We start from the raw sequence: 20,536 nt of genomic DNA, 5'->3' as shown, positions 1-20,536 counted from the left end.
TCACAGTTTGCAGTCCCACCTAGCTTTATACCATTAGCAAACTTAGATACATTACTCTCTGTCTCTTTGCTTAAGCCATGAATATAGGTTGTAAATAGCTGAGGCCTCAGCACTGATCCTGTGGCACTCCACTAGTTACAGCCTGCCAACTTGCAATTGCCCTTCCATCCCTAATCGCTGTTTCCTGTCCTTTAATCAGTCACATTATTAATGCTAATATATCACTCCCAACTCCATGAGCCCTTGCAAATTAACCTTTGTATGGCACTTTATTAGATGCCTTTTGGAAATCCAGGTGTACTGCATCTACTGGTTCCCCTTCAGTAACTACTAGTTCCTCAATATTGGAGGAGCCCAGCACATCAGTGCAAAAGATAAGGCTGAAGTATTTGCTACAATCTTCAGCCAGAAGTGCCGACTGGATGGTGCATCTCGGCCTCCTCCGGAGGTCCCCAGCATCCCTGATGCCAGTCTTCAGCCAATTCAGTTCACTCCACATGATATCAAGAAACGGCTGAAGGCACTGGATACTGCAAAGGCTATGGGCCCTGACAATATTCTGGCAATAGTACTGAAGACTTGTGCTCCAGAACTTGCTGCACCCCTAGCCAAGCTGTTCCAGTACAGCTACAACACTGGCATCTACCCGGCTATGTGGAAAATTGCCCAGGTATGTCCTGTACACAAAAAGCAGGACAAACCCAACCCGGCCAATTACTGCCCCATCAGCCTACTCTCCATCATCAGTAAAGTAATGGAAGGAGTCATCAACAGTGCTATCAAGCGGCACTTGCTTAGCAATAACCTGCTCACTGACACCCAGTTTGTGTTCCGCCAGGGCCACTCAGCTCCTGACCTCATTACAGCCTTGGTTCAAACATGGACAAAAGAGCTGAACTCCTGAGGTGAGGTGAGAGTGACTGCCCTTGACATCAAGGCAGCATTTGACCGAGTGTGGCATCAAGGAGCCCTAGCAAAATTGGAGTCAATGGGAATCGGGGGGAAACTCTCCACTGGTTGGAGTCATACCGAGCACAAAGGAAGATGTTTGTGGTTGTTGGAGGTCAGTCATCTCAGCTCCAGGACATCACTGCAGGAGTTCCTCAGGGTAGTGTCCTCGGCCCAACCATCTTCAGCTGCTTCATCAATGACCTTCCTTCCATCAAAAGGTCAGAAGTGGGGAATGTTCACTGATGATTGCACAATGTTCACCATTCGCGACTCCTCAGATGTTGAAGCAGTCCATGTCCAAATGCAGCAAGACCTGGACAATATCCAGGCTTGGGCTGACAAGTGGCAAGTGACATTCACACCACACAAGTGCCAGGCAATGACCATCTCCAACAAGAGAGAATCCAACCATCGCCCCTTGATGTTCAATGGCATTAACATCACTGAATCCCCCACTGTCAACATCCTGGGGGTTACTATTGACCAGAACCTGAACTGGACTAGCCATATAAATACTGTGGCTACAAGAGCAGGTCAGAGGCTAGGAATCCTGCAACGAGAAACTCACCTCCTGACTCCCCAAAGCCAGTCCACCATCTACAAGGCATGAGTCAGGAATGTGTGGAATGACAAAGCAGCTGCTTGATTGGCACTACATCCACAAACATTCACTCCCTCCACCACCGACACACAGTAGCAGCAGTGTGTACCATCTACAAGATGCATTGCAGGAATTCACCAAGGCTCCTTCGACAGCACCTTCCAAACCCATGACCACTACCATCTAGAAGGACAAGGACAGCAGATAGATGGGAACACCACCACCTGGAAGTTCCCCTCCAAGTCACTCACCATCCTGACTTGGAAATATATCACCATTCCTTCACTGTCACTGGGTCAAAATCCTGGAACTCCCTCCCTAACAGCACTGTGGGTGTACCTACACCACATGGACTGCAGCGGTTCAAGAGGGCAGCTCACCACCACCTTCTCAAGGGCAATTAGGGATGGACAATAAATGCTGGCCCAGACAGTGACACTCACATCCCATGAATGAATAAATAAAAATCCTTGAGTTGTTGTCTCTGATCCTGGCAATGGACAGGCAGCTTGGATTGTCAGACATCCTGACAGCAGGACTGCAACTGGAGATAATGAAATCGAATTCTGCATCAGCGGTACCTGTCAAGAATTTTCAATGTTGCCTTGAGCATGCACTAACACTGAACTTTTGTGCTTGTGTAGGTCCTGAACGTGAAGGGCTCATTAATACTCGTGTGTATGAGGAGGAGGAATATCCTGAGCCAAGACCCTGCTACCTCTTCAGCCCCTGTATATCAATCAGCATAAAACCCAAGCCCAGAACGAGAATCAGAGACGAGGTAACAATGAACTCAAAATTATGGAGCACAGAGACCCATGGTTCAGGACATGAGTTAGGAAATGGATGTTTAAACTGGGAGGTAATGGCCAGTGAGGCCACAGGCTGAGTCTAGATAGGATATGAAGAAACAATATAAAATAAAGGTGGAATTCTAAAGAGGGTATATGAGCACAGGGACCTGGGTGTATATGTTGTCATTAAATCATTGATCTTTGTGTCCCTGGGCCTAGAAGGCTGTGAATGATCAGGCAAAGGGGAGAATATTTCATGTTTGTATCCAACTTACCAACCCCTTTCTCAGTGATGAGTTCCACTGGTCATTTTTTATTCTGTCATGTGCTATAGGCATTGTTGAACAAGCCAAAATTTATTGCCTGCCCCTAATTGTTCCTGAGAAAGGTTGGTAAGCCATGTTCCTGATCCTCTGTCGGCTACCTCTGGTCCATGCTATGTCTCTCACCATAACATTAAAATATTGAAGAATTTCTGTAATTGCTAATATTTGTCCAATGATATCCAACAGTTAGTTCAGGGAATTTTGGTCCATTGTGTCTGCACTGGCTCACCAAATGAGCAACTCACCAAGTAACATTTCCCCGCCTACTCCATATAACCCTGCACATTCTTCCTTTTCAGATAACAATCTAATTCCATTTTGAATGCTTCAATTGAACCTGCCTCCACTGCACTCTCAGACAGAGCGTTCCAAACCCTATCCACTCGAAGTTTTTCCTCATATCACTTTTTTGCTTCTTTTACCAATTACTTTACACCTCTGCCCTCTCCTCGAACCTTTCCTGAGTGGGAACAGCTTCTATCTATCTAGTCTGTCGAGACCCTTCATGATTTTGAATATCTCTCAGCCTTCTCTTCTTCAAGGAAACAGCCTTAACTTCTAATCTATCTTCATAACTGATTCCAGGGATGAGGAACTTCATTCTCATGAACCTTTTCTGCACCCTCGCTAAGAGCTTCTCATCATTCCTAAAGTGTGGCGCCCAGAACTAGATGGACTGCTCTAGCGGAGGCCGAACTAGTGACTTATTCAAATTCAACAAACTTTACTATACAAGTCAGGAAGCTAAAACAATTTATAATATGTATCTTATACTCTAACATTCAGGTTAAGTGTGAGGTACATGTGAATTAGCTGACAAACTGTGGTTTACACACCACACTACAGAGTAAATGACAGATGCAACCAAGACCGATGTCAGTAAACACCAAGTCAAGCAATCTAGTTGAAACTCTATGTCACGAGGGATTCTAATCCACACGTTTGAAGAGCTTGCCTTGGAATTCTCTCAAAAAAGTCGTTCCCATTTGGATGGCTTTAACAATTGCCCACCTCACAAGGTTTCACTCTCGCCTTCCGAGATCTCTTCTCCCTGGATTCCCGAGTACACTCAAAGACTAGCTTACCAGCGGACTTTCAGATCTATGGCTGCGCCAAGCAGAACACCACTGCTCCAAAGGGACACCTTTTCCCTAACATCTCTTTACTCAAAGTCTGCTCCCAGCAGCTTTCTTTAACATTACTGGGACTTGTTTCTGTCCCTGTCACTGTGACACTTCTGGCTGGCTGACTCCCCAAATCTGACTGCCTCGAGAAGAATTGTTCACTGGCCCTTGAACTAATCTGGTGATCTATCAAAACACTCCCAAAGGGTCCCACTCTTGTTCCTAGGCAGGAACCAATGTAACAAGCATTGGAACATCCTGTACCTTAAATATTACAATCTCCGCAGACTGCTAATTTAGCACCCAGGGACACAAAGATCAATGATTTTGTGAACACATATACACTCAGGTCACTCGGCTCCTGCACCCCCTTTAGAATTACACCCTTTATTTTATTTTGTCCCTCATGTTCTTCGTATCAAAATGAATCACTTCACACTTCTCTGCCCTGAACTTCATCTACCACCTGTCCACCCATTCCTTTGAAGTCCTACACTATCCTCCTCACAGTTCACAATGCTTTCAAAATAGTTAGGAGTGTGTTACAGACTGGAATCTAATTGAGTGGTTCAGGGTAATATATAGAATAACAGATACAGGGGAGTGAGGAATAGGCTAGGACATATCAAGTAATTGTGTCCAAGTGGAATATGGTGACCCTGGATACCCCCTCCATTTCATGATGAGCACTCTGCCATTGGAACATTGGCTTCCCTTTGTGAGGGAGCATTGTTAGCCCTGACCTGACATCCTCACTGCTTGTTGGCTTCATACTGTGCTCTGGAATGCAGAATAGTTCTAGAAGGGTCCCATTGTTTTGGGAGGACAGAGCCCTGAACTGAGCTGAATAGTGATGGAACAGGTTTGAGGACTTAGGGACATACACATGAAGCCTGATTGATTTTATTGATCAGTTAATTTCTCTCTTGTAGAATTGTGAAACTGCTTTGTGATTTCAGATGGAATGTAGCTTGGGTGTGGAGACTCCCCAGGATAAGTGCATCAGCAAGGAACCTGGAGAAGAGATGAGTGAGGCCGTCTGCAAGGAACCTGGAGAAGAGATGAGTGAGCACATCAGCAAGGGACCTGGAAAACAGGAAATGCAAATGGATGGGAAAGAGACTGTGAGGTATTGATCCTGATTTTAGGGGGCACTATGTTTCAGTGGTGGAGAAGCTGAGGTTAGACCAATGACCTCTCTATCAAAGAATAGGTGTGTTGGAGGGTAGGTGGGATATTATTTCACATATGATGGGCTTACAGATGTTGGGACTGTCGGCCGACTGCTCAAGAATGTGGCAGGTGTGATTTGGAATACTTCAACTAAGTATCTTGGCATTTTGCTTGGTTTTCATTTCCAGATGCCTCCAGGAGAATTGTTAGCATGATTGTCAATTTTACTGTTGGGGGGGGGTCATTAATGGTTTATAGCCAGCTGAGACGGTGCTTGTTTTCTCTCTCTCTCTTTCTCTTGGTCACCCTCACTCTTGGTCCTTCATGCTCTTGCTGTTGGCCGGTTATTTTTGGCCAGGGTCTCTTGTTCTCTGGTAGTCAGTCTCTCTCTCTCTCACTTTAGGTTGGTGTCTCTTTCTCTCTCTCTTTCCCTTCCTCACCCTCTGTCTCCTCCTCCTCACCCTCTCTCACTCCAGCCCTCTGTCTGTCTCTCTCGCCTGCCATATCCTCGCTCGCTCTCTCTCTCTCTCTCTCGCCCTCTGCTTCTCTTTTTAAAAAGAAATGAATTTCCCAAACAACCAATCTGAAGCAAAGACAAAAATAGCTGGAAAAACTCAGCAGGTCTGACAGCATCTGCGGAGAGGAACACAGTTAACATTTCGAGTCCAAATGACTCTTCAACAGAACTAAAGGAATATAGAAATGAGGTGAAATATAAACTGGTTTAAGGGGGGGGTGGGTCAGGTAGAGCTGGATAGAGGGCCAGTGATAGGTGGACGCAAAGAAGAGATTGCCAAAGCTGTCATAGACAAAAGGACAAAGGGGTGTTGACAGTGGTGATATTATCTAAAGGAATGTGCTAATGGGGACATTAAGGGTAGAAAGCAGGACAAACAAGTGGCAGATAGCCCTAGTGGGGGTGGGGTGGGGGGAAAGGATGGAAATGGGCTAAAAGGTGGAGATAGAACGATGGATTTAAATAAATTTAAAAATAGCTAGGAAAAGAAAAATATATTTAAAAAATATAAATTTAGAAAAAGGGGGATTAGAAAGAGAGCGGGGATGGGAGAGAAAGTTCATGATCTGAAGTTGTTGAACTCAATATTCAGTCCGGAAGACTGTAAAATGCCTAGTCGGAAGATGAGGTGCTGTTCCTCCAGTTTGCATTGAGCTTCACTGGAACATTGCAGCAGGCCAAGGACGGACATGTGGGCAAGAGAGCAGGGTGGAGTGTTGAAATGGCCAGCGACAGGGAGGTCTGGGTCATGCTTGCAGACAGACCGAAGGTGTTCCACAAAGCGGTCACCAGTCTGCGTTTGGTCTCTCCAATGTAGAGGAAACCGCACTGGGAGCAGCGAATGCAGTAGACTAAATTGAGGGAAGTGTAAGTGAAATGCTGCTTCACTTGAAAGGAATGTTTGGGCCCTTGGACAGTGAGGAGGGGAGAAGTAAAGGGGCCGGTGTTGCATCTTCTGCGGTTACGTGGGAAGGTACTGAGGGAGGGGGTTGAGGTGTAGGGGGTGATGGAAGAATGGACCAGGGTGTCCCAGAAGGAACAATCCCTGTGGAATGCCGACAAGGTGGGTTAAGGGAAGATGTGTTTTTGTTGGTGGCATCATGCTGGAGTTGGCGGAAATGGCGGAGGATGATCCTTTAAATGCGGAGTCTGGTGGGGTGATAAGTGAGGACAAGGGGGACCCTATCATGTTTCTGGGAGGGAGAGGAAGGTGTGAGGGCGGATGCGCGGGAGATGGGCTGGACACGGTTGAGGGCCCTGTCAACCACCGTGGGTGGAAAACCTTGGTTAAGGAAGAAGGAGTACATGTTAGAGGAACTGTTTTGGAAAGTGGCATCATCGGAACAGATGCGATGGAGGCGAAAGAACTGAGAGAATGGGATGGAGTCCTTACAGGAAGTGGGGTGTGAGGAGCTGTAGTCAAGGTAGCTGTGGGAGTCGGTAGGCTTGTAATGGATATTAGTGGACAGTCTATCACCAGAAATTGAGACAGAGAGGTCAAGGAAGGGAAGTGTCAGAGATGGACCGTGTGAAAATGATGGAGGGGTGGAAATTGAAAGCAAAATTAATAAATTTTTCCAGGTCCAAACAAGTGCATGAAGCAGCACTGAAGCATTCATCAATGTACCAGAGAAAGAGTTGTGGGAGGGGGCCGGAGTAGGACTGGAACAAGGAATGTTCCACATACCCTATAAAGAGACAGGCATAGCTGGGGCCCATGCGGATACCCATAGCCACACCTTTTATTTGGAGGAAGTGAGAGGAGTTGAAGGAGAAATTGTTCAGTGAGAGCACAAGTTCTGCCAGACAGAGGAGAGTAGTGGTGGATGGGGATTGTTCAGGCCTCTGTTCGAGGAAGAATCCCCCGGTGGGGAATGGAGGTGTAGAGGGATTGGACATCCATGGTAAAGAGGAGGCGGTTGGGGCCAGGGAACTGGAAATTGTTGATATGATGTAGGGCATCAGAGGAATCACAGATGTAGGTGGGAAGGGATTGCACAAGGGAAGAGAGAATGGAGTCAAGATAGCAGGAAATGAGTTCCATGGGGCAGCAAGGTTTTATGTTTTAAGACCTTTACTCTAACAAATTAGCTAAAATCAACATAAATCCATCTCGTTACGCAAAAGAATCATGTTGGACTCGAGATGTTAACTCGGTTTCTCTCTCCACAGATGCTGCCAAAACCGCTAGGTTTTTCCAGTACTTTGTTTTTATTTTAGATTTCCAGCATCCTCAGTGTTTTGCTTTTATTATATATATCCAGTAGTCCTTAACAGGGAACTAAAGCATCAGACAAAAGAAAAGGCATTTTCACTTTAACTAACTAAAGCAATCGAGAACATTATTGAGCTGCACCTTATAGCACCTTCGCTGTGCACCGCATTTCTGGCAGGTGTAACAGGGCAAGAACAAGACTCATGTTACCCCTGGCTCCCCAGCAAGCTCATTTCCCCCTGTTGAGCTAGGTTGCAACTTTTGGTGCCCTTTGAAAGTTTTTCCGCTCAGCCTAATTCTCCCAGATTCAACATCCACCAGCAAGGCCTCCCTCAGCAACTCCTTGTTCCTTAATTCTCCAAAGGTCCCTTCCTTTCCAATAGAACGCAAATTCTTACAAGCATCTTGCATGCCCACAGCAGTAATTGCATTGTTCCCCCACACAACAATATCTGCCTTGTCTCTGTCTGCCTGTCTCAGCAAAGCAGTTGTCCGTTTACCGTGTATTACTATGGAAAAGTGTGGAAATTGTCACTTGATTGCAATAAGTTTCTCTTTGACTTTCACCTCCATGGCCAGCAGATCCCATGGGCCTGTCTCTGAGTGTACGTGTTTGATATGACCTCATTATCCCCCTTTCCAGAACATCCTGTTTCACCTTAGGCGAATGGAAACATTTTAAAACATGACCATCTTGTAATGTCTGGCATTCATAACACACACACTCACTGGGTCTTGGGTGCTTGCTTTATGTTTCAGTCTGTCACTCTGTGCCTGTACCTATTTTCATTCTTTGTATTTTTTTGTATCCATTCACGTGATAGGCAAGGCCAGCATTATTGCCCAGTCATAATTGCCTTTGAGAAGGTGGTAGTGAGCCACCTTCATGAGCCGCTGCAGTCCATGTGGTCTAAGTACGCCATGTGCTGTTAGGTAGGGAGTTCCAGGATTTTGATCCAGTGACAGTGATATAGTTACAAGTCAGGATGGTGTGTGCATTGGAAGGGAACTTGCAGGTGGTATTGTTCCCATGCATCTGCTGCCCTTGCTGTTCTAGCTGGTAGAGGCCATGGGTTTAGAAACTTCTGTTGAAGGAGGCTTGGTGAGTTGATGCAGTGCACCTTGTACAGTCTATAAGCTATTGTCACTGTGCATTGGTGGTGATCAAGTGGACTGTTTTCTCTTGGATGATGTCAAGCTTGAGTATTATTGGCAAGGCACTCATCCAGGGGAGGCAGTGGCGTAGTGGTAATGTTGCTGGCTAGTAACCCAGAGGCCCAGGATAATGCTCAGGGGACACGGGTTCAAATCCCATCACAGCAGCTGGTGGAATTTAAATTCAATGAATAACTCTGGGATTGAAAGCTATTCTTGGTAATAGTGACCATGAAACCATTGTCGAACGGGCCATGGAGGTGAAAGTCGAAGAGAAACTTATGGAAATCAAGTGACAATTATCAAACCGCTACAAAACCTACAAGGACTGAAACCAGATGGACCACCGGCATCGACCGAGGTAGCAGAAACAACAACAGCAACCTCAGCCCTGCAAAACCCTCCTTACTAACATCTGGGGGCAAGTGCCAAAATTGGGAGAGCTGTCTCACAGACTAGTCAAGCAACAGCCTGACATAGTCATTCTCACGGAATCATACCTTACAGATAGTGTCCCAGACACCACCATCACCATCCCTGGGTATTTCCTGTCCCACCGGCAGGACGGGCCCAGCAGAGAAGGGACCGTTACTGGACCTAATCTTAGGGAATGAAACCGGGCAAGTGGTAGAAGTGTCAGTGGGGGAGCATTTCAGGGATGGTAAATCTGTAAGATTTAAGGTAGTTTTGGAAAAGGACAAAGATGGTCCGGAAATAAAGGTCCTGAATTGGGGGAAGGCCGATTTCAATATGATAAGACAGGATCTGGCCAAAGTGGACTGGGAGCAACTACTTGTAGGAAAGTCTACATCAGAGCAGTGGGAGTCATTCAAAAAGGAAATAGTGAGAGTTCATGGCCAACATGTTCCCAAAAGATGAAGGTTGGGACCAACAAGTCCAGGGAACCCTGGATGTCAAGGGATATTGAGGATTGGATAAGGGGAAAAAAGGAGGCTTCTGGTAGATACAGAGAGCTGAAAACAGCAGAAGCCCTCGAGGAGTATAGAAAGTTGCGGGGGGGGGGGAACTAAAAAAAAGTAATTAGGAGAGTGAAGAGGGCACATGATAAAACACTGGCGGGCAAGATAAAGGAAATCCCAAGGCATTTTATAAATATATTAGGGGCAAGAGAATAACCAGGGAAAGAGTAGGACCCATTAGGAACCAAAGTGGCAATCTGTGCGTGGAGCCAGAGGACGTGGGTGAGGTTTTAAATGACTTTTCACTACAGAGAAGGACAATGTAGGTGTAGAAATCAGGGAGGGAGACTGTGATATACTTGAACAAACTAACATTGAAAGGGAGGAGATATTAACAGCTTTAGCAGGCTTAAAGTGGATCAATCCCGAGGCCCAGATGAGATGTATCCCAGGCTGCTGTGTGAGGCAAGGGAGGAGATAGCAGGGGCTCTGACACTAATTTTCAAATCGTCTCTGGCCACAGGAGAGGTGCCAGAGGACTGGAGGACAGTGAATGTAGTACCATTATTCAAGAAAGGTATTAAAGATAAACCAGGTAATTACAGGCCAGTGAGTCTAACATCAGTGGTAGAGAAACCATTGGAAAAAATTCTGAGGGACAGGATTAATCTCCACTTGGAGAGGCAGCAATTAATCAGGGATAGCTTGGCTTTGTCAGGGGGAGATCATGTCTAACAAATTTGATTGAATTTTTCAAGAAGGTGAGTAGTTGTGTAGATGAGGGTGGTGTAGTTGATGTAGTCTACATGGACTTCAGGAAGGCTTTTAACAAGGTCCCACATGGGAGATATGGTCATGAGGATAAGAGCCCATCGGATCCAGGGCAATTTGGCAAATTGGATACAAAATTGGCTTAGTGGCAGGAGGCAGAGGGTGATGGTCGAAGGTTGTTTTTGCGATTGGAAGCCTGTGACAAGTGGTGTACCGTAGGGATTGGTGCTGGAACCCTTGCTGTTTGTAGTATACATTAATGATTTAGATGTGAGTATAGGAAGTATGATCAGCAAGTTCACAGATGACACAAAAATTGATGGTGTTGTAAATAGTGAGGAGGAGAGCCTTAGATTACAGGACGATATAGATGGGTTGGTAAGATGGGCAGGGCAGTGGCAAATGGAATTTAATCCTGAGAAGTGTGAGGTGATGCATTTTGGTAAGACTAACACAGCAAGGGAATACACAATGAATGGTAGGACCCTAGGAAGTACAGAGGATCAGAGGGACCTTGGTGTACATGTCCATAGATCCCTGAAGGCAGCAGCACAGGTAGATAAGGTGGTTAAGAAGGCATATGGGATACTTGCCTTTATTAGCCGAGGCCTAGAATATAAGAGCAGGGAGGTTATGTTGGAGCTGTATAAAACGCTAGTTAGGCCACAGCTGCACACTACAGGAAGGATATGATTGCACTGGAGAGGGTGCAAAGGAGATTCACCAGGATGTTGCCTGGGCTGGAGTGTTTCAGCTATGAAGAGAGACTGGATAGGCTGGGGTTGTTTTCCTTAGAGCAGAGAAGACTGAGGGGGGAACCTGATAGAGATATACAAAATTATGAGGGGCATAGATAGGGTAAATAGGAAGAAATATTTCCCCTTAGTGGAGGTGTCAATAACCAGGGGGCATAGATTTAAGGTAAGGGGCAGGAGGTTTAGAGAGGATTTGAGGAAAAGATTTTTTCACCCAGAGGGTGGTTGGAATCTGGAACACACTGCTTGAGGGGGTGGTAGAAACATGAACCTTACAATATTTAAGAAATATTTAGGTGAGAACTTGAAATGCCGTAGCATACAGGGCTATTAGAATAGATAGGGGCTTAATGGCTGGCACGGACACAATGGGCCGAAGGGCCTGTTTCTCTGCTGTATAGCTCTATGACTCGAGGTGGCAGCACAGTGGTACACACTCGGGAGGGTGTTGCCCTGGCAGTTTTCAAAATTTCTGGGACCTCTTTCCAACTCTTGTCATTGTCTCTGCCTGGGACTTTGTTGTGGGACCTCTCCCTGCCCTCCTCTTCATGTCCTGCTCCCCTGGGACACCTTCCATGTCACCTGAACTGCAGTTTTGCACAGTTCCTAGCCTGAGGATCCGAAAACAATCCAACTGTGCATATGCAAGCAGTCCCCGGCTAGCACATGCACAGAAGGCCCCAGGCTCGCTGGCAACTGGCGTTCCCCACCTACGACTGCCGATTTAAGATGAAGGTATCTGAGTTTCCTAACGGACACTTCATTTTTAGGTTAGCTTGCTGCTGCTTCTGGCTTGCTCTATTCCATACCAATAGGTTACAGATTGTGGTTGAATGCAATTCTTCTGCTGTTGATGGCCCTTAGTGCTTCATAGATGCCTAGGTTTGAGTTGCTAGGTCTGTTTAGAATCCATTCCATTCAGCATGGTGGTAGTGCCACACAACACGATGGTGGGGGACCTTCAGTGTGAAAATGGGAGTCCATCTCCACAAAGTCTTTGCATTGGTCACTCCTACCTGTGCTGTCACGAGGTAGGTTTTTTACCTCTTATTAGTTCTCTCAGCACCTGCCATGGGCCTAATCTAGCAAATATGTTATTTAGAACTTGGCTAGCTCAGTCTGTAGTGGTGCTACCGAGCCACTCTTGGTGATGGACATTGAAGTCCCCCATCCAGAGAACATTCTGCACCCTCACCACCCTCAGTGCTTCCTCCAAGTGGTGTTTAACATGGAGGAAGCACTGATTCATCAGCTGAGGGAGGGCAGGACGTGGTCATCAGCAGGAGGTTTCCTTGTCCATGTTTGACCTGATGCCATGAGACTTCATGGGCTCCGGAGTCGATGTTGAGGATTCCCAGGGTAACTCCCTCCCGACTGTATACCACTGTGTCACTACCTCTGCTGGGTCTGTCCTGACGGTGGGATAGGGTATACCCAGGGATGGTGATGGTGGTGTCTGGGACATTATCTGTAAGGGATATACCCAGGGACATACCCAGGGATGGTGATGGTGGTGTCTGGGACACTATCTGTAAGGGATATACCCAGGGACATACCCAGGGATGGTGATAGTGGTGTCTGGGACATTATCTGTAAGGGATATACCCAGGGACATACCCAGGGATGGTGATGGTGGTGTCTGGGACATTATCTGTAAGGGATATACCCAGGGACATACCCAGGGATGGTGATGGTGGTGTCTGGGACACTATCTGTAAGGGATATACCCAGGGACATACCCAGGGATGATGATGGTGGTGTCTGGGACACTATCTGTAAGGGATATACCCAGGGACATACCCAGGGATGGTGATGGTGGTGTCTGGGACATTATCTGTAAGGGATATACCCAGGGACATACCCAGGGATGGTGATGGTGGTGTCTGGGACACTATCTGTAAGGGATATACCCAGGGACATACCCAGGGACGGTGATGGTGGTGTCTGGGACATTATCTGTAAGGGATATACCCAGGGACATACCCAGGGATGATGATGGTGGTGTCTGGGACACTATCTGTAAGGGATATACCCAGGGACATACCCAGGGATGGTGATGGTGGTGTCTGGGACATTATCTGTAAGGGATATACCCAGGGATATACCCAGGGATGGTGATGGTGGTGTCTGGGACACTATCTGTAAGGGATATACCCAGGGACATACCCAGGGACGGTGATGGTGGTGTCTGGGACATTATCTGTAAGGGATATACCCAGGCTCATACCCAGGAACGGTGATGGTGGTGTCTGGGACACTATCTGTAAGGGATATACCCAGGGACATACCCAGGGATGGTGATGGTGGTGTCTGGGACATTATCTGTAAGGGATATACCCAGGGACATACCCAGGGATGGTGATGGTGGTGTCTGGGACATTATCTGTAAGGGATATACCCAGGGATGGTGATGGTGGTGTCTGGGACACTATCTTTAAGGTATGATTCCATGACAATGACTGTGTCAGGCTGTTGCTAGACTAGTCTGTGGGACAGCTCTCCTGATTTCTACATGAGTCCGCACTGGAGAATTTTGTAGCCTGTGCCTTTGTCGTTTCCAGTGCCGAGGTCGATGCCGGGTGTTCTGTGCAAATTTATTCTTATTCGCCTTTTCTGTACTAGTTTGATAAATTTCTGTACTAGTTTGATAAATTTCTGTACTAGTTTGATAAATTGAGCATCTTGCTGGGCCATTTCAGAGGGCAGTTAAGAGTCAACCACATTGCTTGTGGGCCTGGAATCACATGTAGGCCAGACCAGGTAAGGATGGCAGATTTCCACCCCTGAAGGGCATTGTTAAAAACCATCTGATTTACGATAATCTAGTAGTTTCAATCTGATCATTATTGATATTAGCTTCTTAGATTCCAGAGCGACAAGGGGTAAAGGCAGGAGAACCAAAACCAGGGCTCCTTGGATAATGAGGGAGATAGAAGTTATGGATGGAATGAAAAAAAGAGGGTGAATGGTGAATTCTTCATGTGAAAACCAGGTCAAACACAATAGTTGACAGGGGAAGTGAAGAGGGGGAAAAAAACTCGCAAAGAGAGACAATGAGAATAGAATTGCGATCGACAAAAGGGAACCCAAAAATCTTGTAGCAGCAGGTAAATAGTAAGCCTGGTAAGAGGCAGAGAGATAAAAACAAAAAGCTGCGGATGCTGGAAATCCAAAACAAAAACAGAATTACCTGGAAAAACTCAGCAGGTCTGGCAGCATCGGCGGAGAAGAAAAGAGTTGACGTTTCGAGTCCTCATGACCCTTCAACAGAACTGAGTGAATCTTAGGAAAGGAGTGAAATATAAGCTGGTTTAAGGTGTGTGTGTGTGTGTGGGGGGCGGAGGGGGGGGTGGGGTTGGGTGGGGAGAGAGAAGTGGTGGGGTGTGGGGTGTGGTTGTAGGGACAAACAAGCAGTGATAGGAGGAGATCATCAAAAGATGTCACAGACAAAAGAACAAAGAGGTGTTGAAGGTGGTGATATTATCTAAACGAATGCGCTAATTAAGAATGGATGGCAGGGCACTCAAGGTACAGCTCTAGTGGGGGTGGGTGTCATAAGATTAACAGGGCATAAAAGGTATAGATTTAAAATAATGGAAATAGGTGGGAAAAGAAAAATCTATATAAATTATTGGAAAAAACAAAAGGAAGGGGGAATAAACAGAAAGGGGGTGAGGATGGAGGAGGGAGTTCAAGATCTAAAGTTGTTGAATTCAATATTCAGTCCGGAAGGCTGTAAAGTGCCTAGTCGGAAGATGAGGTGCTGTTCCTCCAGTTTGCGTTGGGCTTCACTGGAACAGTGCAGCAGGCCAAGGACGGACATGTGGGCAAGAGAGCAGGGTGGAGTGTTAAAATGGCAAGCGACAGGGAGGTTTGGGTCTTTCTTGTGGACAGACCGCAGGTGTTCTGCAAAGCGGTTGCCCAGTTTGTTTTTATGCCCTGTTAGTCTTTCCACCCCACCCCCACTAGAGTTGTACCTTGTGTGTCCTGCCATCTATTCTTATTTAGCACATTCGTTTAGATAATATCACCACCTTCAACACCTCTTTGTTCTTTTGTCTGTGACATCTTTTGATTATCTCCTCCTATCACTGCTTGCTTGTCCCTACAACCACCCCCCCCCCCCCCATCTTAAACCAGCTTATATTTCACCCCTCTCCTAATTTCACTCAGTTCTGTTGAAGGGTCATGAGGACTCGAAACATCAACTCTTTTCTTCTCTGCTGATGCTGCCAGACCTGCTGAGTTTTTCCAGGTAATTCTGTTTTTGAAGAGGCAGGGTGAGTTCTGTTAGGGACAGAGAGGGTGATATACGCTTAGAGGTACAGGATAATTTTGTAAGGTTATTAAGGAAGAGGAACCTGATAGAATATCAGTAGAAGCTGAGACAGTAGGCAGCCTTTGGTCCCAGGCTTGTCTCTGATCACTTTCCAAGCTTGGTAAGCAAGCTCATTGATGGGTAAATAAATGGCAAGCTGCCACATGTATTGCACCACCACGTAGTTGACGGAGAGAACCAGGCCGTTTGAGTAAAGCTGGTTGCTATGGTGCAGTATTGTCTCACTGTAATCAAACAGGCTGAGTTTTAACATGGAGTCTGGAAGAAACTGAAGAGAATCGACCCTTGGAACAGTTCGAAAGATGTGTAATAGCAACTTGTTCACATCTGCATGAACCCAGTGAGTGGGCAGGAACCTGATTTAACTGCTGCTGTAGATCACATTCTGACCCTTTGCATTTCCTCCTGTACGTTTCTGTTTGTGGAACTGGAGAATAGGGGAAGGGAGGAGGGGACTCAGATGAATAATTAACTTAACCAAAGAACCAACAAGGCAGGATAGGCCATGTGACCTGCTGTAAGTTTCTAGAATTTTACGAATAAGCTTTATCTGTACAGTATTCTTGAGGAATTGATTCATCATAAGCCACAGTGAATGCACAGCAAAGAGAGAAGCACCAAAGGTGAACAGAGGGAAAGAACGCTGGTTTTGGGGGTTGTGAATAGGGAGAGACAGCACCTGGGTGGACAAGGTGAGGGGTCACAGGGGCGAACCTGGTAAGAGGGGTCACGGGGGCGAACCGGGCGAGGGGTCACGGGGGCGAACCGGGCGAGGGGTCACGGGGGCGAACCTGGTGAGAGGGGTCACGGGGGCGAACCGGGCGAGGGGTCACGGGGGCAATCCAGGCGAGGGGTCACGGGGGTGAACCGGGCGAGGGGTCATGGGAGAGAACCGGGTGAGGGGGCCACGGTGGTGAACCGGGTGAGGGGGTCACGGTGGTGAACTGGGTGAGGGGGTCACGGGGGTTTCTTGACTGCATTGTTTCTGCCTCATTTTATTTTCGCTGTTTAAACTTTCTTCTGAGCTTCTTGTGTTTCCCCCAATGCCCCATTTCCTAAACAAAGTGTGGACCCGGTATAATCAGTAAACCTTGGTCGTTCTTTGAGGAACCGGAGTCGCCAAGGATGATGATAGCTGCTGAATCAGATTCTGTAGGTTGGGCTGCTGCTGATGTTGACAATGAGCCTATGGTGTGTGTGTGGATATCTCGGGGCTGAAGTCTGTGCTGAGTGTATTCTTACTGTTTCATTGCAGGCTGCAGAGAGAAGCTGAGACTGACGATTGCTGCTCTCCTCAGACCACGTCCCAACCTTCAATGACAGCAGCAGAGAGGTGAGCGAGCATTGTAACCACTGCACTATGTACCTGAAGCTGAAGGGAGCCTGGATTTCATCACTCAAACGAGTAAGACACAGATTAAGGACAGTTTCAGGAACAAATTAGTCACAAACTCCTAAAATTGTCCTCCTCCTGTTCCTAGGATCCTGAGGGAACAGGACATAGAGAAATGTATTAAAAACCTGGATAGAACTGGAGGCAGAACTCAGTGACTGCAGACAGAGAGTATTTGTTACTGGGGGCTGGGGGGAGAGAATATTCAATAACTATGGGTATGGGGCAAAGGCATGTTGTATCTCAGAGTGGCAGGCTAGTTTTTGTTATCTGGGAGGGTGAACAATCAGTAATAGAACTGAACATGTGTTGTATTTTTTGACATGAGTTTGAGAGCATGATAATTGAGAGTTTTCGTGCTCCCTCTGATGTGTTGCTTGGAGCTGTGCTCAGTGTTCTCATTGTTTCTCCCTGAATGAGCTCAGTGATTCCACTGTGGGTCTGCTCGAAGTGCCTTATGACTATACCAAACTCGGACCTGAAACCGATGTGTTTCCCTCACCAGTCACATCTCTTGTCCATTCTTTCCTCAGCTCTGGCCCTCTACCCAGCTTGGCTCCCTCCTCCCTGCTGCAGCCTGTGTTGGATTGTCAATCGGGGCTGGCCCTGCCCACACCAGCTGTGTCCGTGCCAGTGCCAGCTGCTACCCAGACTGTGGATCCTGATGGTCAGACTGTCAACACACCAAACCTTTTTCAACACATGCTCCAGGATGAAATGTTTAAACTGGTTCAGGTAATGTGAAATATGAGTGCTTTCTTGTTCCTTTTTGTAATCCAGTGATTTGTTCCCTGTTCTAGATCCTCTTATTCAGCTATGCTTGTCCACTAATCTGGATGCCCCCATCCTGGCTCTCCTGGATATCCCCTCTGGAGTTGCATTTTGTCTCATTCTCTGTCAACCAGTCTGTCTTTCTTGTGCTCTCTTCCTTGCTCACTGGCTGTCTCAGCTTCTCTATTTTTGTCCCTTTCTCAACATTCACTGTCTCACCCACAGCTCCCCCGCACACTCCTGTTCACACTGTATCAGTTCGTATATACATGCCCAGTCTCACCTTCACAGACACGCTCCAACACTCGCCCTCTCTCCTGCAGCTCTGTCACTCTCCCTCACTCTCACCGCTCTGTCACTCTCCCTCACATCTGCCGCTCTGTCACTCTCCCTCACTCTCACCGCTCTGTCACACTCCCTCACTCTCACCGCTCTGTCACTCTCCCTCACTCTCACCGCTCTGTCACTCTCCCTCACACCTGCAGCTCTGTCACTCTCCCTCACTCTCACCGCTCTGTCACTCTCCCTCACACCTACCGCTCTGTCACTCTCCCTCACACCTACCGCTCTGTCACTCTCCCTCACACCTGCAGCTCTGTCACTCTCCCTCACACCTGCCGCTCTGTCACTCTCCCTCACTCTCACCGCTCTGTCACTCTCCCTCACACCTGCAGCTCTGTCACTCTCCCTCACTCTCACCGCTCTGTCACTCTCCCTCACACCTGCAGCTCTGTCACTCTCCCTCACTCTCACCGCTCTGTCACTCTCCCTCACACCTACCGCTCTGTCACTCTCCCTCACACCTACCGCTCTGTCACTCTCCCTCACACCTGCAGCTCTGTCACTCTCCCTCACACCTACCGCTCTGTCACTCTCCCTCACACCTGCAGCTCTGTCACTCTCCCTCACTCCTGCAGCTCTGTCACTCTCCCTCACTCTCACCGCTCTGTCACTCTCCCTCACTCTCACCGCTCTGTCACTCTCCCTCACACCTGCAGCTCTGTCACTCTCCCTCACACCTGCAGCTCTGTCACTCTCCCTCACACCTGCAGCTCTGTCACTCTCCCTCACTCTCACCGCTCTGTCACTCTCCCTCACTCCTGCCGCTCTGTCACTCTCCCTCACACCTGCCGCTCTGTCACTCTCCCTCACTCTCACCGCTCTGTCACTCTCCCTCACTCCTGCAGCTCTGTCACTCTCCCTCACTCTCACCGCTCTGTCACTCTCCCTCACTCCTGCAGCTCTGTCACTCTCCCTCACTCCTGCAGCTCTGTCACTCTCCCTCACTCTCACCGCTCTGTCACTCTCCCTCACTCTCACCGCTCTGTCACTCTCCCTCACTCTCACCGCTCTGTCACTCTCCCTCACACCTGTAGCTCTGTCACTCTCCCTCACACCTGTAGCTCTGTCACTCTCCCTCACACCTGTAGCTCTGTCACTCTCCCTCACTCTCACCGCTCTGTCACTCTCCCTCACTCCTGTAGCTCTGTCACTCTCCCTCACTCTCACCGCTCTGTCACTCTCCCTCACTCTCACCGCTCTGTCACTCTCCCTCACTCTCACCGCTCTGTCACTCTCCCTCACTCTCACCGCTCTGTCACTCTCGCTCACTCCTGCAGCTCTGTCACTCTCCCTCACACCTGCAGCTCTGTCACTCTCCCTCACACCTGCCGCTCTGTCACTCTCCCTCACTCTCACCGCTCTGTCACTCTCCCTCACTCTCACCGCTCTGTCACTCTCCCTCACTCTCACCGCTCTGTCACTCTCCCTCACTCCTGCAGCTCTGTCACTCTCACTCACACCTGCCGCTCTGTCACTCTCCCTCACACCTGCCGCTCTGTCACTCTCCCTCACACCTGCCGCTCTGTCACTCTCCCTCACACCTGCCGCTCTGTCACTCTCCCTCACTCTCACCGCTCTGTCACTCTCCCTCACACCTGCCGCTCTGTCACTCTCCCTCACACCTGCCGCTCTGTCACTCTCCCTCACTCTCACCGCTCTGTCACTCTCCCTCACTCCTGCAGCTCTGTCACTCTCCCTCACTCTCACCGCTCTGTCACTCTCCCTCACTCTCACCGCTCTGTCACTCTCCCTCACACCTGCAGCTCTGTCACTCTCCCTCACTCCCACCGCTCTGTCACTCTCCCTCACTCCTGCAGCTCTGTCGCTCTCCCTCACACCTGCCGCTCTGTCACTCTCCCTCACTCTCACCGCTCTGTCACTCTCCCTCACTCCTGCCGCTCTGTCACTCTCCCTCACACCTGCAGCTCTGTCACTCTCCCTCACTCACCGCTCTGTCACTCTCCCTCACTCTCACCGCTCTGTCACTCTCCCTCACTCCTGCAGCTCTGTCACTCTCCCTCACTCTCACCGCTCTGTCTCTCTCCCTCACTCCTGCAGCTCTGCCACTCTCCCTCCCTAGAACTGCTGATTAGAGAAGGTTCACAGGGCTGATTCCTGGGATGAAGGGTTTATCTTAAGTGGAAAGGTTGAGTGGGTTGGGTCTATTCTCATTGGAGTTTAGAAGAATGAGAGGAAATCGTAATGAAACATATAAGATCCTGAGGGGACTTGACAGTGTGGTGCTGAGAGGGTGTTTCCCCTCAAGGAATCTAGAAATGGGGTAGGGGCAAGATTCAGAATAAGGAGTTGTCTCTTTAAGATGAAGATGAGGAGGAATTTCCTGTGAAATTCTGTTCCCCAGAGAGCAGTGGAGTCAGGATCATTGAAT

The 20,536-nt window shown here is 48.1% G+C and overlaps 1 protein-coding gene across 1 annotated transcript in view; it reads left to right on the top strand.

Moving 5' to 3' along the window:
- cplane1 (ciliogenesis and planar polarity effector 1) overlaps nt 1–20,536 on the top strand; it is a 217,567-nt gene that overhangs the window by 62,429 nt on the left and 134,602 nt on the right. Inside the window, exons 19-22 of the mRNA XM_041185379.1 lie at nt 2,197–2,333; nt 4,756–4,925; nt 16,897–16,974; nt 17,568–17,769. Of these exons, the coding sequence (XP_041041313.1) occupies nt 2,197–2,333; nt 4,756–4,925; nt 16,897–16,974; nt 17,568–17,769 (587 nt within the window). The remainder of the gene's footprint in view (nt 1–2,196; nt 2,334–4,755; nt 4,926–16,896; nt 16,975–17,567; nt 17,770–20,536) is intronic.

Source organism: Carcharodon carcharias, chromosome 4, assembly GCF_017639515.1.
Source record: "Carcharodon carcharias isolate sCarCar2 chromosome 4, sCarCar2.pri, whole genome shotgun sequence".
Classification (NCBI taxonomy): Eukaryota; Metazoa; Chordata; class Chondrichthyes; order Lamniformes; family Lamnidae; genus Carcharodon; species Carcharodon carcharias.
This window is presented reverse-complemented; position numbering and strand designations above follow the sequence as displayed.